This window comes from Rhincodon typus, chromosome 3, assembly GCF_021869965.1.
Source record: "Rhincodon typus isolate 14 chromosome 3, sRhiTyp1.1, whole genome shotgun sequence".
NCBI lineage: Eukaryota > Metazoa > Chordata > Chondrichthyes > Orectolobiformes > Rhincodontidae > Rhincodon > Rhincodon typus.
The window spans coordinates 11,250,653-11,277,134 of NC_063334.1; the positions used below are offsets into that span (position 1 = coordinate 11,250,653).

At 40.8% G+C, this 26,482-nt stretch overlaps 1 protein-coding gene across 1 annotated transcript in view; it reads right to left on the minus strand.

The window, feature by feature from the left end:
* Positions 1-1,343: 1,343 nt before the first annotated feature.
* The window catches only part of cbwd (COBW domain containing), a 71,982-nt gene continuing 46,843 nt past the window's right edge, over positions 1,344-26,482 (minus strand). The window contains 6 exon segments of the mRNA XM_048595010.1: positions 1,344-6,525; positions 8,155-8,284; positions 13,533-13,598; positions 14,751-14,819; positions 16,890-16,941; positions 20,673-20,729. Coding sequence (XP_048450967.1) covers positions 6,452-6,525; positions 8,155-8,284; positions 13,533-13,598; positions 14,751-14,819; positions 16,890-16,941; positions 20,673-20,729 — 448 coding nt within the window. The 3' untranslated portion in view covers positions 1,344-6,451.

Genomic DNA, 26,482 nt, shown 5'->3' on the forward strand with positions numbered 1-26,482 from the left:
AAGAAGTATAAGTAATCCCTGGCTCACCTCAGGTGTTTGTGGGGTATTGGTCAGGGAGGTGGTAAAAGGTGAAGTGCTACATGTGCAGTTGCATGGGAAGGTGCCGTGGAGGGGTGAAGAATCAGGAATTGTTGCAGTGATGGAGGAGCAGGAGATGGGTGTTGAGGAGGGGAAGGTCACTGGAGTATGCTGATGGGAGGTAGGGGTGGAGATGTTTTTGCTGGTGGTATCCTATTGAGTTAGTAGAAAGGGCAGAAGACAATCCTTTGAATCTGGAGACTGATCAAATGAAAATGAGGACTGGGGAACACTATCACTGTTCTGGAAGGGAGGGGAAGTGGTGTAGGAAGTGTGAGAAATAGTTGAATACAACAGAGGGTCCTGTCAACCAATAAGCTGGAGGCGAGGCAGGGTGGGGGGGTGAGGGAATGGAAAAAAGTCCTCAGTTTATCAATAAGTATGTTTGAGAAGCACCATGGCAAAAGCTGGGCTTGGTCAGGAGAAATGTGACAGAAACAGAGAAACTGGGAGAATGGAATGGAGTCCTTGCAGGAAGCAGGGTGAGGGGATGCACAGCCCAGGTAACTGTGAGAGTCGATGAATTTGTATTTGCATAGCCTAACCCAGAAATGGAAATAGAAGTCAAGGAAGGGATTAGGCCAAGATGGACCTGGTGAAGGTGAAAGCAAGATTGAAATTGAAAGCATAATTGATGAATTTTTCCAATTCCAGTCAAGACTAGGAAGCAGCACTGATGACATCACTGAAGTATAGGGTTATAAATCACTACCCTTAGATTGTTTGTATCTTGTTGGCTTTGCTGTCAGCCAAGCAAGTCCATTTCCTCCTACTCACAGCTATTGCACTTCTCTATCCTTCCTCTATTACCAGGAGTACCCCTTTTGCTGTTCTGGTCTAGGTACTCTCACCATCTGCTTCAGTTCTTCCTTCTCCCCTCTGTCAAATCAAACAGATATAAACGTTTGAATACATGTAAGAACAGCTTCTTCCCTGTTGTTAACAGACTTCTGAATGAACCTCTCAAATGTTAATGTTGATCTCTCTGCGCCTTCTCCGCAGCTGTTACACTGTATTCTGCACTGTTCTGCTACCCTGATGCACTTTGTATGGTAGGATCTGCCTGCATAGCATGCAAAACAATACTTTTCACTGCATTTTGGTACATGTGATAACAATAAAATCAAACAATCAATTAAGTCAATTAACAGCAACAGAACAACCATTTTTTCAGCCTCTTTCAGTTCTGAGGAATCAAATCAGACCTAAAATATTAGCTCAAAAGACATGACAAAATTAACACATTAAAAAAAGAGAACAATTCATTTGTTTCATTACAATCAAGAACATGTTTAATTCATTACTTTCTGCAGCCATGTTTGATACCAATTGTTCAGATACCTCTACGAAGTGCATGACCACTTTTGCACAAAATCATATAATACATCTTTAAACTTACATTTAATAATCAACCTTTGAAATGTAAATTCATTTTCTAAAGGATGATTCAAAACAAACAAAGTTTTCTTTAAAATTTTTTAACAATTCTCAGGGGAATAAAGTGTAAAGTCTCTCTAGTACCCATAAACCTGAGTTCACAATTGAAGCTTGTTACATACTCAATGACACTAGTCCTCATTTAACTGGGGCAGCTCATCACTGTTTTTAATTCACAATTAATTTGCTGCTTCCACTTTAGTTCTATTAATAGATTTCGGTAGAGTGAAGTTCAATTTTGAAGCAATCGAAGGCATTATTGAAACTTTTTGTTTGCCGATGCATCTTTCTTTGCAAGCAACTCAATCTAAGAAATTAAATACTCCACACAATGTACTTCCAAGAATGAAGCTAAATGATACTAGTTGCATGTTCTAAATGTTTTGGAATTTGACATCATGCATTTTCATTATGTAGGCAGCCAGCAAAAAGGATAATGAAGAACAAGAATTTGACATGAGGGAGATTACTGTAGAGGGAGTGCAAGTGCCACACTACATAATTTATTGTCAAATTATCTTTGTGGGAAGCTTGGTATGTGCTGTCTTCTGTAGACCTGTAACTAACATCCAACCAGAAATGTTTATATTACCAATCTTCACCTTGCCTATCCTTACAAGGCAGACTCATTCAATTGTAATATTAAAGATTTATAGTACAGTACATAAGAAACATTACGAAAACATGGGATTTTTTTAAAAAACTTGACTTGCTAAGAAGTTTATAGCAAGCATGTAATTAGTGTACAGATACAAATTAATAAGTTGATTGCAGTTGAAATACAAGCTCATTATCAGAGACCTTGATGAGCAAAATGGATGTTGGCTTGTAAGAGAAGAAAAATAAATCAAAGCGACAGACAGTATTCCAAACTTCAGCTCAAGTTTCTGTTTGGAAGTGAAGTACCCAATTTGTCTTAAGACAGGTGAAAGCTTATTATTCCAGTGGAAATTCTGCAATAACTTCTGAATTTCACTTAGTAAAGGCAAAATTTAATTTCAGATTTTAATGGTCATTTTTGAGAACACTAACACAAAAGGCATCAACCACAGTTGCTATTATTCATTTATTAGTTCATACAGTTTAAAATAAAATGTAATCTTGCCTTTGTTCAACATCTCTCTTCATTAGCAACTAACCAGTGGCAATCTTTTCCAGTCAAAACAGCAAGTCAAAACAACCTAAGGCCTCCCTATAGAAGACTTACACATACAAAAACTCCCCCTCGTACTGAAGATGTAACTTCATAATTCCTCCCAGAATGACAGGCTATGTTTCCTGACCGCTTGTGTGTCATTCATTTAATTGATTATAGAGGTGGATTGAGAAGGATCCAGGTCGTCTGTAGTCTGGTGAAAGAGTAGATCATAAAATGGAAATCGGAAAATGGAACTCATTTGAATCACCTTCATTCTTGTCACCTCCCAAAAGGTTTTGCTTCCAGACAGTAGTCAGTTAGCAATATAGTTCAGAAATCATGGATTCCCAAGAATAAAGAAACTAAATGACTGCGAGTATTCCAGATTCTTAGGATAAACTTACTGGAGGGATGGTTAAACACTCAATCTGTCTGAAGTACCAACACAAGATCAAACTAAGGAGAGATTTACCAGCTTGGCACTCTCAGAAACACAATGCTGGAGAGCACCACGGCAGAACATCTCCCTTTTACTATTTTGATCAACTATCTTTTCATGGCATATTTTAACAGTTTAATTTCAACATTGACATATCAACCTAAAATTTCTAACAAGTTTTTTTAGGAGCTACAAAATGCAACATCTTGGAGAACTGTACACATTTTCACCTCATCCAAATGCTCAGCCTATCAAGGATTCTCAAAACATCCCTAATGCCTGACGATCAAGGGTATACAGAGATTAACAGAACTTGTCATGGGGGTGTAGAATTTTTTGGATGGAGGGGTTTTCCAACCTATGGCCTAATGAATTAGTGGGGAGGGTATACCCACTGATTACAGCAGCCCCAAAACTATTTAATGGCTTAAGAAACATTAATTGACTGGAGTCAGAATGTCCACCCCTCACTCAGCTAGACACCTTAGCTCGGAGAGCTGAGGCCAATCTATTTGGTGTGAGGATTTTAATGGAGGGATAGAGGCACCCTTACTGGGCTTCCTTCTGACCCTGAATCCACATGAGGAGCACACCTGAAGTAGTCAATAATTGGTCAAGTTAAGGCAAGGTTATATGTGCCTCCATGCCTGGCTCATCCCATGTAAAATTGTGGGCAGGTGAGAGGGCACCACCTTTACAAACCCATCCATATGCCAACTCATGTGCATGTGTGCATAAAGGTGTGTGTACACGTGTGTGAATGTGCATGTGTGGGGGGGGGGGGGCGGATGGAGAGTGTGTGCGTGTGGAGGGGGTGTGTGTGCGCGTGGAGATGTGAGAGTGAGGGTCTTGTTCACTAGTCAAACTCCAGCAGCCCCTGCAGAATCACTCAACAGCTGCTTTGCTCAACTATAGTAAATCAGTAGATGCACATATGAAGGAATGCATAAATATGTAAGGTGCATGCAGATGTCAGCTTTTTACAGGAGTTTAAAGTGATAGATCAGCAGTTTAGCGTAATAAGCTAAATTTTCTAAGACTTTAGCAACTCCCATGCACATTTTTAAACATAAAATCAGGTCTGAAGAAGTCACATCTGAAATACTGCCCATTTCAATTCAGATTATTGCCAAACCTGAATGGATTTTCCAGCACTTTCATTTTTAATCATTTAGATAAAAAGTGTGTAGAAGCAATACAAAACCATTGCCTTTAGCAAAGGTTCCTGATAAAGTAATTAATATGTATTTCTGTTAGTACGCTTAATAATTTGCTCCAACAGGTTGGACGACAACCAGTCAACGCTGGTACTGGAGTTTAAATTCAGCTCCCAGGGCTAGGGTATTCTGCACAGTTCCGGAAACCACATTATAGGAGGGATGTGATGTCACTGGAGTGGGTGCAGAGGAGATTTACCAGGATGTTTCCTGGGCTAGAAAGTCTCAGTTGTGGAGAGAGATCAGACAGGCTGGGATAACAAGGTGTAGAGCTGGATTAACACAGCAGGCCAAGCAGCATCAGAGGAGCAGGAAAGCTGACGTTTCGGGCCTAGACCCTTCATCAGAAATGGGGGAGGGGAAGGGGGTTCTGAAATAAATAGGGAGAGAGAGGGAGGCGGATAGAAGATGGATAAAAGGAGAAGATAGGTGGAGAGGAGACAGATAGGTCAAAAAGGCGGGGATGGAGCCAGTAAAAGGTGAGTGTAGGTGGGGAGTTAGGGAGGAGATAGGTCAGTCCAGGGAGGACGGACAGGTCAAGGGGGCGGGATGAGGTTAGTAGGTAGGAGATGGGGGTGGGGCTTGAGGTGGGAGGTGGGGAAAGGTGGGAGGAAGAACAGGTTAGGGAGGCAGGGACGAGCTGGGCTGGTTTTGGGATGCAGTAGGGGGAGGGGAGATTTTGAAGCTTGTGAAATTGTTTTCCCTGGAGCAGAGGAGATTGAGAGGGACAAGATTCAGATGTATAAAATTATGAGGGGTACAAATTAGGTAGACAGGAAAAGACTCTTTCCACTTAATGGAGGGATCATTGACCAGGGGATATAGATTTAAAGTAAGGGGTAAAAGGTTTAGAGGAGATGTGAGGAGAAACTTTTTAACCCAGAGGGAGATGGGAATCTGGTACTCATTGCCTGTAAGGGTGGTAGAGGTAGGAACCCTCAGAATAATTTAGTAGTATTAAAACGTGCACTTTTGATGCCAAGGTGTTTAAGGCTATGGGCCAAGTGCTGGGAAACAGGAGTAGAATAGTGAGGTGGTTGTTTTTGACCATGGGCGTGATGGGCCAAAGAGCCTTTCTCGGTGCTGTAGATCTTTATGACTACCAGTTGGGGATGCTATGATCAGCTTCAGTGTCCCTGGATTTAGAAGTGATGAGGACAGGGTAAAGCTCCACAGTTGTTTTCTGGAGTTAAACAGTCTGCAATATACAGTGTCAGGGCTCGCCAATAACAAGTGACCACCAGTGGGAGCTTGCAAAAGCAATTACCATCCATGGAACTATAGTTCAGCAAGTTGGTGAACATTATTCAGAGAAGTGAAGGGTATAAAAAGTAAGCAAGAAGAATGCACAGATTGTCCTGGGATGATTGCCTGAGAATCTTTTGTGTTTGCTGACTATAAAATAGTCTTAAATGAAAGAAATTCAGAGCTTCAATGCATTTTCTAGTGGCCATAATAGGGTAATAGCAAAATAAAACTAACCACATTCAACCACTACCTTTGCAATTTCAAAGAAAGATCACAGGATGGCTGATGTTGGGAATGGAAAGATGTCACAGCAGTATGGATTAGGGTACTCAAGATGCTCAAAGCTAGGATTCTTGAACCTGGGCTAAAATCTAATTGTTGTTGAGATGTGACAATCGATCTCAGTCTTTTGATTCAGGATTGGAAAATTGGCTGAGTTTTTGCTAAAGCAGGGGGCATGCTTGACACAGGACAACCTAACGCTAACAATGAATGCTCAAAGCAAAAATAATGCCCCATTCTTCATTATTAACATCAGTCACATTGATGAGATCAAAGTTCACCAATAAAGTCATTTAAAATATTCTACAATTCAACTAAGTATTAGATTTTTGCCACTCAATTTCAGGTAACTTCATCAATTGATGCGCAGAAAATAAAACACAATGGCGTGTCTCAAGACAGATGATGAGAACCTGCTTTGGTGTGGCTTGTTCCTTCTTTTCGGGGTTCAGTGAGGTGAGATTAACTGTGGTGTTGGTGATAAATGCAAAATAGATAGTTAAAAATTCGACAAACGGACAGAGTCAATAGGAAAAAAATAATTCCCTCCAGTATGTAAACAACGAGCTTCACTTCAACTAGATTTCTGTCTGCAATATTCCTATTAAAATTTCAGCTGGACTCTCCTTGCTTCATTACAGTCGTAGAAAATAATTCTTCCAGAATTTCTTTATCCAAGTTTCTTCCTGTGGTGGGGAGAAGGGGGAAACAAAATGTAGAATATAAATCCTAATATATTAATTTCCACTTGTTAAAGCAAAAACAAAGCTAACTAACATGAGGCAACACGCAGTACATATATTTTTGGCAGGATCAACATCACAGGTATTTAATACTTTAACGTTGCTTACATAATGCAAAACATGGAATCTGCAAATAAATCAAAGAGAAATACCTACAAATAATACAAGATTTGGGAGTCAGTTGTAGACATTCTGGGCCCAATAGCCTCCTTCTGCATTGTAACACTTCTGAGAGATATCAAATCTGAACCCAGCTAAGCAGGAATGAGCGGCTGACCTATTCTATGATTTTAAAAGTGTTCAGGAAATGCACTCTGGCCTCAGGCATTTTCATTACACCATCACATGCAGCCCAGACAATTACATTCTGGAAATCTCACTACAAGCATTTCTGGTTTTTTAAACTCTCTCTCCTTCAAGACAGTTATTAAAGCTGATCTCTTTGACCTTTCTTAATATTAGACCATAAAATTAGGCCATTTGGCCCATCAAATCTGCTCTACCATTCAATCACGGCTGATAAGTTTCGTGACCTCATTCTCCCACTTTCTCCCCGATCAAATATTGCTTCACTTAGTTCACTATCAAATTTTGTTTTATAAAGCTCCAGCAAAGAACCTTGGGATGTTTTACGATATTAAAGGTTCCATATAAATACAAGTTGTTGATGCATCAAAATGTTATTCCAACATCCATATGTATGGTATGTGTCAGCTTTTCAGCCACTAAATTGGACAATGGACTAAGCATAAATAACCAATAACAATTTGGAGCATCTTCAGTGTATAAAAAGCCGCAATGCAGTAATCAGACATCATTAGATGGCAACACAAAAGGCCAAATTACGACCTATAGTCAAGATATTGTTCAAGGAATGCGATTTTGAGAAAGAAAGAGAAGTGGATTTCACAGGGATTTAGACCAGAAGTTCCAGAGTGGGGAAACTCTGCAGCTGTAGGCATGGCTGCCAATGGTGGGGCCTAAAGGCGGAGATGGTTTCTTGATCAGGTGAGCAATCAAGGGTTATGGGAAAATGGAAGGAACATGGATGTGAGGAAGGTCAGATCAGCCATGATCCTATAGAATGGCACAGCAGGCTCAAGGGGCCGAATGGCCTTCTCCTGTTCCTATTGCTTAGAGTCTAAATGGGCTACTGTGTAAAGAGAGCATAGCAGTTTGTAATAGCAATGAGAGGCTCAAAACTTTAAAGGCCATTAAGACTTAAACACAAAAAAAAGGGAGAATTTTAAATTTGAGACTAAATATCAATAACAGAGACAGCAAGCACAATGGTGATGGCCAAGTATGACTTAGTATGGGATAGGATAAAGAGAGAAAAGCTCAAAATCAAAACAGATAGCTCAGCTTGGGAGGTGACTAGATTTACTTCAGTAACTTTGTAAACTTTTGTATTTAAAACAAATTGGAAATTTGTTTTTTTCCTTTCTGAACTGAACAATCAGGGTAATTGCTGTCACTCCCAGTATATAGTTACATCAGAACAAAATTTTAAAATGCAAAAAACATCAAAAGAAAAACAGAAGGTATTAGGATGTCACTTTTGTTGGTTACCTATAAATACAAATCTGTTGATTCTTTCACTGTCAATATTCCAGTTAACTGAGGTTTCTTCCAGCTCATATAGTTCATAGACTCCTTGGACAATCACCTGCTGTTGTTTTCCATATATTGACACAATGGCCTGTCAAACAATACATTTCACAATAAGAGATAGTAGGAACTGCAGATGCTGGAGAATCTGAGATAACAAGGTGTAGAGCTGGATGAACACAGCAGGCCAAGCAGCGTCATAGGAGCAGGAAGGCTGACGTTTCGGCCTTCCTGCTCGGCCTGCTGTGTTCATCCAGCTCTACACCTTGTTATCTCAGATTTTACCATAAACCTGTTTCAAGTTAAAAGTCAGCTTGCACAAACCTTAAAGAATTATAATCTGTGTATTAATGAATGTTAATTAATAAATCTGCAACCAATCCAAATGAATAGAAATACAAAATCAGAAAACAAAGAAGCATTATTAGTTGCTTTACAGCATCAGATCTGGATGTTTTACAAGGAAATTGAGCTCTATTTCAAAAACAAGCTATTATAGAAACTGATTATTAGAAATTGGACAAATTTTCTGGGGTCAGAGGCAGATTGTAGGATAAGAATGACAAAGGGTTTGGAAGGGAGAGAACATTGATTTGACTTGGAAATAGCAGGGGTTGAATTTTTCCAGGACTTGACTGATGTGGGCAATGCTGAGTCATTGGGAAATACAGTCAGAACCGAAAAATGACATTCTTGATGTCAAGAAAGTCTGATTTTTTTTTCTTCAATGTTTTAACGGCTAGATGAGAATCTCATGTGATCAGCAAGGAACAGGCATGTATTAACATCTCATTACAACTGAATCTTGTCTCATTTATATGCAGTCTGCTATTTTCCCAGGTATTGAAGAGAATGGGACAGTGACAATTCCTGATATAAAAATTTGAGCAGGTCCCTGGTGGCTGCAGCTCACCAGTGTCTTTTCTAGCTTACTATAAACTGCTCCCAATCCTCATTTTTCTTGGCTAACTTATATGCTTCTTCCTTATTTCCTTTGTTAGCCATGGATTGGCCCTCTTACCCATTTTGCTTTTGCGACAGACAGGAGTAAACAGTTGTTGCAGTTCTCTCATGCGTTCCTTGAATGTTCACCGTTGCCTATCCACTGTCATCCCTTTAAGCAACTCTCCCCAATCTATCAAGGCCAACTCATGCCTCATATCTTCATAGCTTCCTTTATTAAGATTCAGCATCCTAGTCTCCAAATCAACTGCCTCACTCTCCACCTTGATAAAAAATTCTATGTTATAGTCACTCAACTCCAAAGGGTCTCGCACAGCTAGATTGATAATGATGCTTTTCTCATTACACAGTACCCAGTCTAAGATGGGCTGCTCTCTAGTTAGTTCCTCCATATATTGGTCTAGAAAACCATCCTGTACACACTCCAGGAATTCCTCCTCTATGGCATTGTGGCTAATTTGATTTGCCCAATCTATGTGCAGATTAAAATCACCGATAATCCCTTATCACATGCATCTCTAATTTTCTGTTTAATGCCATTCCCAAAATCACCATTGCAGTCTGGGGGTCTACATATGACACCCACCAATGTTTTTTGCCCCTTGGTATCCTTAACTCTCCCCATACAGACTCCAAATTGTTAGAGCTAATATCCTCTCTCACTATTGTGTTAATTTTCTCTTTAACCAGCAATGCCACTCCACCACCTTTTCCTTTTTTCCCTGCCCTTCCTGAAAATACTGAATACCCTGGAACATTCAGTTTCCATGCCTGGTCATCCTGCAGCCATGTCTCCGCAGTCCCAATTATATCGTGCCTGTTTACATCTATCTGCACCTTCATCTACTGTATTACAGATGTTCTATGTATGTAAGCTTGTCTTTTTGACATTGTTTGTTTCAGTTCTTTTTTTCTCAATAGCCCGGTTTGAATTTTGTCCTTGGTTTCTCAGCCTATCACTTTTCTTATTGCCTTTTCTACCTTTTGTTTTTGTCCTCAATCCCTCCTTCTTGGACTCCTTATATAGATTCTCAACCCTCTGGCATATTAGTTTAAATCCTCCCCAGCTGCTCTAGCAAGCACTCCCCCAGGACATCAGTCCCAGTCCTGCCCAGGTGTAACCTGTCCAATTTGTACAGGTCCCACCTCCCCACAAAACTGGTTCCAAAGCCCCAGGAATCTGAAACCCTCCCCTGACACCATCTTTTCAGCCATGTATTCATCGGATATATCCTGCCATGTCTACTCTAACTAGCACGTGGCACAGGTTGTAAACCTGAGCTGACTACCCTTGAGATCCAATTTCTTAACTTTCTTCCGAGCTCACTGTATTCTGCTTTTAGGACCTCATCCCTATGTTGTTTGTCGGATGTGTACCCATGACCACTGGCTGTTCACCCGCCACCCCCCAAATGTTCCGTACCCGCTCCAAGATATCCTTGACCCTAGCACCAGGGAAGCAACGTACCACCCTGGAGTCTCGTTTGTGGTCACAGAAACACCCGTCTGTTCCCCTCAAGTCCTCTAACTATTGCCCTGGCACACTTTTTACCCCTCCCCTCTGCAGCAGAACCAACCGTGGTGCAATGAGTTTGGCTATTTTCCTGAGAGGTCATCCCCCCCAAACAGTATCCAAAACAGAGCTGAGCTTGCCTTCTTTGGGCTTGCTCACTTTATGCCTTCTTGGATGTGCACAGCATTTTTACTTTGCTTTTTAGCGCAGACAGGGAGCCAGGCAGCAATGAGCAGTCGGGGGCTGGTCCTTCTCCACTCAGGAAAGGTACTGAAGTGTCCTGAGTGAGGGGAAAATGCAGGGTGCAAGAAAGTTTAGTTACTTTTTTTTATGTGGGGGGGGGGGGGGGGGGTTGGGTTGGGGTAGTAGGGTGGATAAAAGCCAAATGAGGGAAGATGCTGCAGAATATAATGAGGATGTCAACCATGATGGGAGCTGGGTGCAATGGCAAATTTAGAGAGCTGGGAGACAGGCACAGTGGGGATTTCAATGCTGCTGAGTATGAATTAGAAAAAGAGCAGCACAGTGGTGGTAGGGTACATACTGAATGGGCTGAGCAGTATAGAATTGTGAGAGAAAATTCATTGGGACTGATGAAAGGAAAGGAAACATGAAATTCCCCAAAACTGACACTTAGCTGAGTTCGGAGTTAATTCAGCCCTCGGCTTCTAACAAGAGGCTAAAGGAACTTTCCATCCAGTGCATGAGAATTTTATCTGTTCCACAAAAAGCTTCAGTGTCAAATGGACAAAAGTCTGGCAAGCTCGAGATCCTCCACCAATGTTACTGCTGCTCCGACCTTCTCAGTACCCAGCAGTCTTAATGCCAGAAAAAAACTGGGATCCCAACCACTGACTGGGTGGTTCGCAGGGGGGAGGAGGCGGGTTGAAGGGGCAAGGGGGCAACCAGAGGAGGGCACAAACAGCTTGAAAGACTGCCAACTAAAATCAGCAAGATCAGCTTTCTTACAACATTGTAGCTTGCTCCCAACGACAAGCACAAAAATCAACACGACAGGTCGCTCTGATTTCTCTGCTCCCCTTGTCCTTTCTAACACATCTCCCTCTGAACTTAGTGTTCTCTACGTTCACAGATCTAACCTTGACTTTTGTCACCAAGTCTGCCCACAAGGGTGGAGCTGTTGTTGCCTGGTGTCCTGACCTCTACATTGTGGAGTGTGAGTGCCATCTCTCGGACATCTCCTCCTATCTCCCCTGGACCATGACCCTACCATAAAGCTATTGCTTTCACAGCCTTCACCTCACCTCATCTGGGTCTCATGAAGAAACTTATTTTTATTTTCCATTCTATCTAATAAACTTCGATACTCTTTTGTTAAAAAGTACATGGGCAGCTTCTTGTGACTATATTCAGTGACTAACCACCAGGATATATAAACCACACTTTGGAATCTGACTTGTCCAGTATTACCATCAGTTTGGTCAAAACACCATGAACAAATGAAGAAAAATGTTAATTAGAATATGCAAGTAATTTTGTGCAATCCACTTACATGCAAGAAAATAAGTCAATAAAAATGTCTGTTGTTTGGAAATTGTTGAATGCTTTGAAATTCTGTTGTGATTTAATTTCCTATTAAAACAAAATTGATGTGACAGCATTTATACAATTCACCTGCATTTCTTTAAGTGCAGATTGAGGTGTACTTTTGTGGAGGACAATTGGAGCATGTCTAAACAGAGCTTGAACTTATGGTACTTATCACGAGGATCTTTTCGTCCCATAGCCAAATGGCATTTCATGTGTGTAAGCTTAGAGAGTTGAAATAGCCCATACAATCAAGGGGACACCAGAAATTAAAGCTGAGTCTGTACCATTTCCAAATATATGATTTCCAACAGGTATCACTCGATAATAGGAGCAGGTATCAGGAAGTACTGACTATTTAATTAGTAATCTAGCCAATGTATCCTAATACTAACTGCATTGAACTAATTAAGCACAGAGAAGAAATAAAATCTAGAAGCATATTGGTTCACATGGCTCTGTACCAAATCTGGTGGTGTAATCACTCATAAAGCTAATCAAAAAGGTGCCACTAGAACTAATTTCACGACAAATGAATTCTAAAAATCATGAAATTCCTTTCACCAAAATTTCACTTCATTTTTGTTTTTCCATTAAATCTTTTCTAAAAAGTGAATTGAGTTTCACTTTTAAAAACGGTGCTGATGCACTCAAATAGAGCAAAGAACTGCAGATGATAATTATCTGAAAGAAAGATAGAAACTGCCGGAGAAACTTCAATAGGTCTGTGAAGAGAGAGAAACAGTGTTAACGTTTTGAATCCAATGACCCTTCTTCTGAACCTTACGCTCTGATTCTCTTATTAACATCACAATTGAAAGCAAAACCATGAAATTATATCAATATGTAACATCATTCAACATAGCTCTTCTTCACATTATGCCCTAAAGCCAAATGGCTGCTGGTAAAATCTAAATTCAGGCAATAAATCTGGAATAAAATGCTAGTCAAGTGATGACCATGTGACTCCTGTTGATTGTCATCAAACCCATCTGGGTTCACTAATAATCTTTAAGAAAATTGGACCCAAAGCAAAGTTCTTAAGTCTTAACAAAAACAAAGAACTGTGGATGCTGGAAATCAGAAACATGAACAGAAATGGTCTGAAAAGCTCAGCAGGTCTAGCAGCATCTGTGGCGAGAAAGCAGAGTCAGCCCTTTGGGTCAAGTGACCTTTTGGGTCTTCCAGCAATTTCTGTTTTTGCTGTCGTCTCTTCATTGCCCACAAAGACTGACCAGGGATGGACAACAAATACTGGCATTGCTCGCGATGCCCACATCCTGAGAAAGAACACAAATAGTGTATTATTAATTACCTTTAAACGTATGATATCCATTGGATCGCCTGACTTATTCTTCAAACATTTTTCCCATAAAAGATTCTAAAATGAAAGAAGAAAATCCCGTATTTATATCATGTTTTACCACATTCCAATGTATTGAAGTTTTATTTTTGAGGTGCAGTTACTGCTGTTATGACAGTGAACTTTTCCAATTTCTACACATCCAGATGCAACATTTAGCAAAAGGATAAATAACCAGCTCATCTATCTAATGGCATTGGTTGAGGACAAACATTAGTCAAGATACTGGAAATTCCCTGTTTTTTTTTTAGTGTCTTGGGATCTCTCATATCAAGGCAGACAATTAGAAGGCCTTAGTTTAGTGTCTATTCTGAAAGACTAGGATCCGAAAATGGATTGCTTGAAGCCTTCATCTTTAATTATGTGCTGAGATGTTGAAAGGAGATTTGAATCCACAATATGTTAATTCAGATGAAAACGTGACCAACAAGTTTAACAGCACCTAACTCTCCAATTTTTACATAGATCAATGGTCACAGAATATCTTTACATACAGAAGAAATACAAAATGACGATTTTGAAGTCAATTCAGCGCACCTTCCACCAAAACCCTTGACCAAAGGACGGTGAATCTGATCAGCATAAACATCTCAGATGCAATTCAGTGTGATTGATAAAGCTAAGAGGGGTTTTGGATACATTACACAACAAATGCTTTTTGTAACACTAAGGTTTTCCTCATATTGATGGCCATAGTTACTGCAACGTACTGAAATGCTAGTACCATGTTTCTTTCTTATTTTGTGAAAATGAAAGATTAGGAAGGACATGGTACATGGTGCACTTCATCACTTCACCGTATATACTTTACCTTGGACAAGTGAAATACAGATTCATACCCAAATTATCCACACAAAGATTCATAAACAATGCCACAGGCACCATAGTATCAAAATCTGACAGCACTCATTCCACAGGAACGAAATTCATTCGTTTAATTATTTTTGAGGCTGTTATTTATTTGATTTTAAGATTTGCTTCTAAAATATTCACTGCTCTGCATACCATGGCCCACAATGAACAAAATCTAGAATGGAATAAATAGCTAAACATTAAACAACCTTGTTTTGAAAATGCATGTAATTTATAGTTAGCCTCAAATATCTTCTTACAAGTTTATACCTCTTCAAAAAGAAAATATATTCAAAAGAAGGTATTGACAAAGCACACCTGAAGGTATATATTTAAGTCTTCTTCGAGAATGGTGCCAGGGACTTCGAATGTAACTGTAATGATTCTCTGCAATAAATGAAAAAAAAATGCACATTGAACTGGCAAAAGCTTCACACTACACTCAATATAGTCAGAAGTCACACGACCCCAGGTTGTGGTCCAACAGATTTATTTAAAATCACAAGCTTTTGGAGTGCTGCTCCTTCTTCAGGTGAAGTGGAGGAAGGTGGACAAGCACAGACTTTATAGGCGGAAAGATAATTCCAGACAATTATGAGAGTCAAAAGATCAGTAGAAATAGTGAGTGGAATGTCGACAGGCTGAACAACAAGTCTTTGCAAGTGACTGAAAGTGTCAACAGATTAATACAAATGAGTAAAGTGTCAACAGCTGAACAACAATGAAGGGATGACCTAGTAAGGTAGAGAGATAATTACAAATAATGAATAATAAGATGGTGCTAGAGACAAGCCAAATGGCTGGAACAACATGAGTAGGTATCTGAGTCACGTGACGAGGGTCTAACCAAAGTAACAAGTAATCAAAAACTGTACAAACTAATTAAGGTAGAGAGATAATCACAAGTAATTAGTTTGTACAGTTTTTGATTACTTGTTACTTTGGTTAGACCCTCATCATGTGACTCTGGACAATACCACAACAATACTTTCAGCAGGCAAGTTCCAAAGTACATCCTAGTGCCCATGACCCTACCCTGACCCAAAAATGTAACAACATCAATTAAGCCATTTTGAAGCTCTGTCTTGATTTATCTCTGCACGTACTACAGTGTAGCTTGCAGCTCACCTCTACTTTACTAGAACATCCATAATCTTAGACAAAGATGCTTATAGTGGGAAGCATGTGTCTCAATTTTCTCAAGTCAGCTCTGAATTGTCACTGCAGACATCACTCAGTTCAGAAACTGCACCTGCAGAACCCTATAAATGTAGCCAAGAATCTGCAAACTGATCAGGAAAACTGCGATAAGACACAAGTTTTTCATAGAATCATCTAGTTCAGAGGCCCTTCAGGCCATCAAGTCTGCATCGCCAAGAACATACTACTACCACTTTGCAGGACTGGGCTTATAGCCTTGAATATTATGTACTTTAAAAGATCACTTAAGTTTTTTTTTGAAGGTTGAGGTTTCCCATGTCAACTACCCTCCCGATTCCCACTGCTCTCTGGGTGGAACTATTACCTCAAATCCCCTCTAAAACTTCCTTCTTTTCACCTTAAAAATATGTCCTCATTGTTACTGACCCTTTGACTAAGCTGCTTCCTATCCACCCTGTCCAAACCCCTCAATCTTGCACACATCAATCAGGTCCCTCAACTATCTCTTCATCGCTGCAATGCTCCATCCCAGGCAACGTCCTGATGAATTGCCTCTCCACCCCCTCCAGGGCAATCACATCCTTCCTATAGTATGGGAGCCAGAACTGCACACAGTATTCTAGTTGTGGACCATACAGATATCAGGCATCCCACAATACTGCAAATTAAACACATTACACATCTAAACAATCCAGAGCTTCTGTATGTTATATGTGAGGTGTGTAGTTATCCATTGAAGGACACATAGATAGTGTTAAAGATTTAAATATTTGCAGAAAAACAGTGGTTGCGGTTTGCAGGAAATTGTAATAATTATTGTCGCAGGATTCCAAAGTTGACGTAATCAGCAGAAATTTATTGAAGCTCTCTATTGTTAAAGTCAAGGTCACTAAATGGTACACCTTTTAAAACAGCACAGAGTTCCTCAGCAACGTGTAGGTACGATGTTACTACCTTCTGTGATGCCATATACAGTTAATATGAACAAAAGATACTGGACCTAATTGCAAAGCTGGGCAGAGAGAGCTTTACTGCAGTCACTTTCTGCTGACATACTTAAAAGATTGATGCACAATATACAAAAGGCTGAAAAATGAAAATGTCATAAAATCTATTGTTTGTGTTAATATTTTACTGCTGCATAGTACATACATAGATATAATTGAAGCAGATAAGAATATGCAGCCAAATCCTGAACATTGTAATTATGGATGTTTAAATAAAACATTCAAATGACTAAACTATATTTGATAGCAAAATGCTGAAAACATAGTGAACTTTATGAAATCTAGTTACCTTATCAAGGTGAGGGTGGCCTGACTGCACAAGGCATAATTTTTCCTGCAAACTGAACAAAATAACTATTGGCAGCATAACTGTAATAATTTTCTTTCAAAGATGCATTCAACTATAGTAATCGCGCAGATGCATAAAAATCACTTGAGGGTCAAAACAATAATCAGCAAATGGAGTACATTACTGTAAAAGTAGGAAAATGCCTGTGGACAAGGTACAGGATCATTGTTCTCACTCAATTGCTCTATAAAATGGCTTAGTCTCATTAAGACAGTTTTCCAAAGCCAAGAACGGACAATGGTTTCACATGCAAAGTCCATAGGATTCAACATCTATTGCCATACTAAATAACAATGATCACACTCCACACTGATTGAAAGAATAGAGAAGTACATTACAACATATGGCCCCAATCACATTTAGAGTCATAGAGCTGTACAGCACGGAAACAGACCCTTCAATCCAACTCATCCATGCTGTCTAGATATCCTGAATTAATCTGGTCCCATTTTCCAGCATTTGGCCCATATTCCTCAACACCCTTCCTATTCATATACCCATCCACATGTCTTTTAAATGTTGTAATTGTACCAGCCTCCACCACTTCCTCTGGCAACTCATTCCATACACACACCAGCCTCTGCATGAAAAAGTTGCTGCTTATGTTCCTTTTAAATCTTTCCCCTCTCACCCTACACCTATGCCCCTCTTGTTTTGGACACGCCCACCCTAGGGAAAAGACCTTGGCTATTCACCCGATCCATGCCCCTCATGATTTTATAAATTTCTATAATATCACCCCTCAGCCTCCAATGCTCCAGGAAAAATAGCCCCAGCCTATTCAGCCTCTCCCTATAGCTCAAACCCTCCAACCCTGGCAACATCCTTGTAAATCTTTTCTGTACCCTTTCACGTTTCACAACATCCTTTCTATAGCAGGGGGACCAGAACTGCGCAGTATTCCAAAATTAGCCTAACCAATGTCCTGTACAGCTGCAACATGACCTCTCAACTCCTATATTCATGCACTAACCAATAAAGGCAAGCATACCAAACACTTCTTCACTATCCTGTCTACATGAAACTCCAGTTTCAAGGAACTATGAGCCTGTACTCCAAGGTCTCTTCTGTAATACGCTTTTAAAAGGCATTCAGTTGTAGGTACGATATATCAAAATGAACAAAGTCAACAATGGTAGCTAACTGATGATCAAATTAGTTTATTTATTGTTTATTACTGTGTTAAATCATTGTTATTAGATTGTGTTTTTTTAAGAGTTATAATTTTAACATCAAAATTATTTGATCATATTGGCAATGTTTAGCAAAAAAAATAGTCCACTTCAACACTTAGTCACTTGAATTGTCCCTCAAAAATCAATTGTAGACAGTTTATTTTTTTGAGAGAATATGGCAGAAACTAAATAATGCCAGCAATCTTTTTTTCTTGAAGGTTAACATTCAACATCTGAAAATGTTCAAGTGTACCTAAAGCTTCACAAAAACTTTATATCGGAGTTAGCAAAGTCTTCAGACATTTCTATAGCTAGCAATCATAGAATCCCTACAGTGTGGAAACAGGCCCTTCAGCCCAACAAGTCCATACCAACCCTTGGAGCATCTCACCCAGACCCATCCCCCTATAACCCACCTAATCTACAGACCCCTGAACACTACGGTCAATTTAGCATGGCCAATCCACCTAACCTGCACAGCTTTGGACTGTGGGAGGAAACTGGAGCGCCTGGAGGAAACCCACGCAGACACAGGGAGAATGTCTGTGTGGAGTTTGCACAGTCGCCCGAGGCTGGAATTGAACCCGGGTCCCTGGTGCTGTGAGGTAGCAGTGCTAACCACTGAGCCACCGTGCCATGCTGTATATTGGCGTACATTTCTTTTATTCATTTGAGAGATGTGGGCATTGCTGGCTGGACCAGCCTTTATTGCCAGTTCCTAGTTGCGAGCTGCCTTCTTGAACCGCTGCACTCCATGTGCTGCGAGTTGACCCACGACGCCCTAAAGGAGGGAATTCCAGGATTTTGACCCAGCAGCACTAAAGGAATGTTGATATATTTCCAAGTCAGGACAGGGAGTAGCTTCATGGGGAACTAAACTAATAAGAGAGCCAGTTTCAGCCCCCACCACCAACAGCAATATAAACACGGCAGGATTGCCAGCAAAGAAAGTGACAACCAGAAAACCAAAGAATCAGAAACAATAACAACATCTGGAGACTGCAAAAGACAGAGTGGAAATATTTACATCTATCGATCGATCTTCGGCCAGAATGTAGAGCAGATGATCCATTGCAGCCTCATCACAGATACCAATCTTCAGCCAATTCGATTCACTCCATATGAAATTATGAAATGACTGAGGACAGCGGATACTGCAAATGCTGTGGGCCCCTCTGGTGACACCCCTAGCCAAGCTGTTCCAATACAGCTACAACACTAGCTTCTAGCCAACCATCTGGAAAAATGCCTCAATATATCCTTTTCACAAAATAATGGGAGAAATGCAACCCAGCCAGTTACGATCCAACCAAGCTCCAAATCAGTCAGCAGTAAGTGGTGGGAAGGGTTACCAACAGTGCTATCAACTGTCATGTAAACGAATAATCTGCTCATTGATACTCAGCTTGGGTTCCACCAGAGCCAGCTGGCTCCTGATCTCATTACAGCCTTGGTAAAAAGAGCTGAATTCCAGAGGCGAGGTGACAGTGACTGCTCTTGACATCAAGGCCACATTTGACTAGATATGACATCAAGAAGCCCAAATGAAACTGGAGTCAATCCGAATCAGAAGCAAACTCTCTGCTGCTTGGAGTCATATCTGGCACATAGGAAGATGGTTGTGGTTGTTGGAGGTCAGTCATCTCAGCTCCAGGACATCTCTGCAGGAATTCCTCAGGATAGTGTCCTACACCCAACAATCTTCAGCTGCTTCATCAATGACCTTCCCTCCATCATATGGAGACATTTGCTGATGACTGTACAATGCTCAGTGTCATTCATGACTCTTCAGAGACTGTACTCATATGCAGCAAAACCAGGACAACATCCAAGCAGCAAGTAAAAGTCACACCATACGTGGCAGGCAATAACCATCTCAAGAGAGAAATCTAACCCTCACTGCTTAACTTTCATTGGCATTAGCATGGCTGAATCTCCTATTATCAACATCTGCAGTACAACTAATCAGAAACAGAAATGGACCAGCCAAATTAGTAGTGGCTACATGAGCAGTTCAGGGGCTGGGAATTCTGCAGCAAACAACACACCATGTAATTTCTTAAAGCCTGTCGCCCAACAACAAGGCACAAGTCAGGAGTGTGTTAGAATAGTCCTCACTTGCCTGGCCAAGAAAACTCAAGAAGCTCAACATCATCCAGGACAAAGCAGCCTGCTTGAATGGCATCTCATCCATGACGTTCAGTACTGATTCTGTCTACCAACAATGCACAGTGGCAACATGTATCATCTCCAAGGTGGACTGCAGTATCTCACATTTGACAACACCTTTCAAACCTGTTACCACTTCTATCTGGAAGGACAAGGGCAGCAGAGACTTGGGAACAGCAGCTACCTTTTTGTATACTGAATGTCATGAGCAGAAAATCAATACAATTATTAGTGCAATGACAAATGTCTAACATTAAGTGATATTATTCATCTCACCAGTCTGTATTTTCCTTGTTAAAGAAATTTTTCAATGCATAAATTGGCTTTCGAGAGAAGATGACAAATAAAGACTACAGTATATCATGGATTTGAAATATACCTTTCACTGGCTTGGCTATCGAAAGCATGCAAATCAAGAACTTCGCTAAGTTCAACCCTGAAAGACAATAAACAAAATAAGCAGCTTTAAGACTAAATACATGACAATACGCAAGCTGTAGCATATTATAAAATAATCAGAGGCTTGGCTGTGATGTGAAGTATAAAAGCAAGTCACATTTCTGTTTCCTATAATACATGCAAATAGTTTGATCAAGGACAAAATTTCTTATTGAGCTAACATCAGACCTGAGCTCATACAATCAACAAATCATCTAATCATATCAGAGATGCTATTGTATCACTCAGCAGAAATGTAGTAGTGTTTTAATTTGCTGCAGGATCCATCTACTGCAGTCAGAAGATGGACAGGTTGGGGGAGGAGAGATTTTGAAGCTGGTGAAGTCAATATCCAGGCCATTGGGCTGTAAGGTCCCAAAGTGAAATATCAGGTGTTGTTCCTCCAGTTAATGTTTGGCCTCACTCTGACAATGGAGGAGGCCAAGGATGGTCATGTCACCAGAGGATGGGAGGGGAGTTAAAGTGGATGGCATATCGTATATATGGTTAAAAGTCGAAAGAACTGTGGATGCTGGAAACCAGAAAAAAAAACAGGAATTCCTGAAAAAGGTCAACAGGTCTGGCAGCATCTGCGGAGAGAAATCAGAGTTAACGTTTCAGGTCCAGAGACCTTTCCTCAGGACTCAAACTCAAAACTCCGTTCTGAGGAAGGGTCACTTGACCCAAAACATTAACTTTGCTTTCTCTCTATAGGTGCTGCCAGACCTGTGCTTTTCTACCAATTTCTGTTTTTGTTATTGTTGTTGTATATACGATTGCTTGACAGTCAGAACTCAATTATTGCTTTAAAAAAGTCATGCTGTTGAAGCTTTATATATTGTACTCATCAGGACAGAGCCACAAGAATACCAAATCTCAAACGGAACAATAATTTGTATTACGTGAGCAGATGGTACTGATCGGTTGGCAAGTGAACTGATTGGTACTGGGTTTCCATGGAGAAAGCAGCAAGAAACAGTTAACTGGAAGATAAAACAAAGAACTGTGAATTCTGAAGATCTGAACACAGAGGTTGCTGGAGAAACTCAGCAAATCTGACAGCATGGAGACAGAAAGGACTGCCGACGCTGCAAGCTAGAGTCAAAAAGAGTGGAGCTGGAAAAGCACAGCAGGTCAGACAACATCTGAGCAGCAGGCAAGTCAAGGGTTCTGACCCGAAACATTCTTCAGGACTGGGGAGGGGGAGGGGAGCCTAGAAATAAACAGAGGGTAAGGGGTGGGGCTGTGGGGAGGGTAGGTGAAATAGAGATAGGTGAGTGCAGGTAAGGGGTTATTGTGGTTGGTCAGTGGTAAGGGTGGAGTGGATAGGTGAGTAGGAAGATGATGGACAGGTTAGGTTAGGGAGACATGGGATAATGCTGGGGGTGGAGAGATTTTGAAGCTGGTGAAGTCAATATCCAGGCCATTGGGCTGTAAGCTCCAAAGGTGAAATATCAGGTGTTCTTCCTCCAGTTAATGTTTGGCGTCACTCTGGACAGTGGAGGCGGCCAAGGCTGGTCAGGTCACCAGGGGAGTGGGTGGGGGAATTAAAAATGGATGATAATTGGAAGGTCGGGTTGGTTCATTCAGAGTGCAGGTGCTCTGTGAACCTGTCACTGAATCTGCGTTTGTCTCCCGATATAGAGGGGGCTGCATCGGGAGCAACGGATACTCTAGATGAGGTTGGATGAAGCGCAGGTGAATCTCTGGAAGGATTGTTTAAGGCCTCGGACGAAGGTGTGGGGGCAGGTGTAGCACCTCCTGTGGTTGCAGGGAAAGGTACCGGGTGTGATGGTGGGGTTGGTGGGGAGTGTGGAGCTGACGAGGGAGTCACAGAGTGAATAGTCCCTGCAGAAAGCAGACAGGGGTGGGGAAGGAAATATCTTTTTGGTGGTGGGACCTGATTGTAGGTGGTGGAAGTGTAGGAGGATGATGTGTTGGATTTGGAGGTTGGTGGGGTGGTATGTGAGGACTAAGGGGGCTCTATCTTTATTGCTGTTGGGGGGGGAGAAACAGAGTTCAAGGGCAGAAACATTGGAAAATGGGGGAGATGCAGTCGAGGGCATCCTTAATAACGGAGAAGGGGAAACTATGGTCCCTAAAAGTAGGAGGATATGTGAGAAGACCTAGAGTAGAACGCCTCAACTTGGGAGCATACGCAGCAGACGCGGAGGAACTCTGAGTATGGCATAGCATTTTTACAGGAGGGCGAGTGAGAGGAGATGTAGTCAAGGTCAGTAGGTTTGAAATAGACATCAGTGGTGAATTGGTTGCTGGAGATGGAGACAGAGGTCCAGAAGGGGAGGGAGGTGTCAGAAATAGTCCAGTGGAGAGAAAAGAGAGTTAACACTTCAAGTCCAGTGACTCTTCTTCAGAGCAGATTGGTCAATGCATTGCCATAGTGAATGCATGAGGAATTGCTGCCCTTCAAGCTGTGTTTAGTTGAAAAAAGTTAAAATGCATGGACACATTCCTTAAGTTGGCAAAAGGATAAAGGCTGTGCATGTACGCAGGATATTGGTATATATTATTACACAGTCATGAAATCAGTCTAAGACCTATGGTCCTGAAAAGGTGTCCAATCCACCTCAGATCACTCAAAAATTTAAGTAGCAGGTAAAACCAACCATTTCACTTCGCAATGCAGTAGCTACACAAGAGGCATCCCTCTAAAACAGGATGTTACTGTCAAACCAAAAAGACACCCTGTCTACCACACAAATCAGGAATATGATCGATGAATCTCAGCATCGGTATAAAGCCACATATGCAGGCTATTAGTGTGAACAAATGTCAGATCATATCAAGCAGTACATTCTAACAGTCGAAGCGTTGACCATAACCAACCCTATGTTCTTGCAAAACTCACAACCTTAAACTCTACAATTGGACAGCATTTGCTAAACAATTTTATTTTTGCTAAGAATCACACTAAAATCTAATTTAAGATTATTAGTTCAGCTTGTAGTATGGCTGACTTACATATGCTAGTAATTATACAAATTCACAACAGGGACCCTTGTTCTTTGCAAACAGAAAGAACACATCCAGACGTTACAATTTTTTCAAATGCACAAAAACATTTCCGGCCTAGGCCCTTCATCAGAAGAAGGTCATTTTCTGAAGAAGGGTCTAGGCCTGAAACGTCAGCTTTCCTGCCCCTCTGATGCTGCTTGGCCTGCTGTGTTCATCCAGCTCTACACCTTGTTATCTCAGATTCTCCAGAACCTGCAGTTCCTACTATCTCTCACTACTACTGACATTACTTTGCATTTCAGCTTTATAAAACACTTGCAGGAATTTTTCAAAGAGAAACCATGTAACATGCATTATTTCGAAAAATACTTTTCATTTATTTCCTGAACATTTTTTTGGTCTTCCCCTGAAAGGCACTGATTCATTGCTGGAATCAATAGATGTGAAGCTGGAAAAGCACAGCAGGTCAGACAGCAACTGAGCAGCAGGAAAGTCAGTGTTTTGGGCTGAAACCCTTCGTCAGGGCTGGGGAGGGGGAGCGCAGCCCAGATATAGGGTTGGGGGGGGGGGGGGGGTGGGGCAGGGGGGGGGGGTAGGTGGGATGGAGATAGATGGATGCAGGTAGGGGGTTATTGTAGTTGGTTAATGGGAAGGGTGGAGTGGATAGGTGAGTTGGAGAATGGACAGATTGGGGTTGGAGAGATTTTGAAGCTGGTTATTTTGCCTTGGAAGCTTACAGCCTCAATATTGACTTCACCAGCTTTTTCTCAAACACTATCTAAATATTAGATTGTCAGTTTAAAAATCAATCTTTCCATTTCTTACATATGAAGTAGATTTAAGGATTAATAATGAAGGGTTCTATTTAGATAAGTTCTTACATTTACTAAGTGCATTTAACTTCTGTCTCATGAATCAAAAATCAACAAAACAGAATACATAACATTTGATAAGACAGTAACTGCCAAGGGGATTCTTTATTTTAAAGGACTAGACATTTGTAGCAAGTAGTAAGATGCATAGGGAATATCAAGTTTTTTTTTTAAAATAATTTCTTTCGTGGAATGTGGGTGCTGTTGGCACAGCCAGTATTTCTTGCCCATCCATACTTGCTTTTGAACTGTGTTTTGGACTAGTGAGCCTCATACTTAGGGATGGATAAGAAATACTAGCCTTGCCAGCAACACGTACGTCCCATGCCAGAATAAAATGAAAACAAAAAATTGACAAATCTGCCGTCATTCTATTCTTTTCTCCAAGTGTGCTTTGAAATAGAAGACCTCCTTACCGAGAGAGTAAATAATAAAAACCTCACTTCCCTGCCTTCACACATACTCTTGACTTTAGATCAAAAATCTGTCTAACCCAGTTTCTACTGCTCTCTTGGGTGGAGAATCCCAAATGCTAAAGCACACTTCAGTGAAAAAATTTCTTTCAAATTGGGAGGCTCCATATGTTGAAATTATGTTCCCTGGTTCGAGATTTCTCCATGAGGGAAAACATCATCTCATTATTCACCCCATCGAGGTCCCTGAGAATCCATGTTTCAATAGAATTATTCTCATTTATCTAAATTCCGAGTGTAGGTCCAACCTGCTCACCTTTTCTCATGAGACAATAATGAGGAACCAACCTCATGACATCCAGTGAACAGCCTCCAATGAAAGTATCTGTCTCCTTAAATAAGATCAGAATTGTACTAATATTCTAGGCATGGTCTCACCAATGCCCTGTAGAATTTTAGCAGGTTTTCCCTTCTATAATAATACTTCAAATTCCCACACAATAAAGACTAACATACCATTTGCCTTCCTATTTCATTGTTGAACCTGCACGTTAACCAATTGGGATTTGTGCGCAAAGACACCCAACCACGCATGTACAGCTGCATTCCGCAGTTTCTCCCATTTAAATAACATTCTAATTATCCAACCTTAACTTCATATTTTCTCATAATATAGCAACTTTTTTGTCCACTCACTCAACAGACCTAAAACTTCTTTACAAATTCTGAATCCTCCTCACAACTTGCTTTCCTACCAACCTTTGCACTGTCAGCAAATTTCGTTACAGTACACAGTCTGTTAATACAAGTCATTAATATCAGTTGTAAGAAAAGATGTAACATACACACTTAACATCGAACCATAGAATCCCTACAGCGTTGAAGCAGACCTTTCAGCCCATTGCATCCAGACCGACCCCCCAATCAGCATCCCACTCAGACCCACTGCATTTCCCATGGCTAACCCACCTAAATCAACACATCCCTGGACATTATGGACAATTTAGCACTGCCAATCCACCTAGCCTGCACATCTTTTGACTGTGGGAGGAAACTGGAGCACCTGAAGGAAACTCACACAGACTCCGGGAGAACGTGCAAACTCCATGCAGACAGTCACCCAAGGGTGAAGTCAAACCTGGGTCCCTGGCCATGAACAGAAAAAAGTGGCAGAGAGGATACACTTCTGTACCATTACTGGTATATTACAAAGCATACTGATCACGGTCTGGGGATAAGTGAGAATGGAAGACACCTGTATCAAGGAAAGGAAATCCTGGATTTCTACCACTGAATGCAAAACTGCATTTTAGTTTTCAGCACTGGTCCATGAAAATGCAATCAACTCTTAGCCTCTTCTTCCCCACTCTAAAAATAATACAATTAGCTACATAAATGGTAAGAATGTCACATCCCAAAAAGAAAGACTATCACAGCCACAATTTTAGGTACGTCTTGACATTTGTGAACAATGTTACAATTTCCATGCA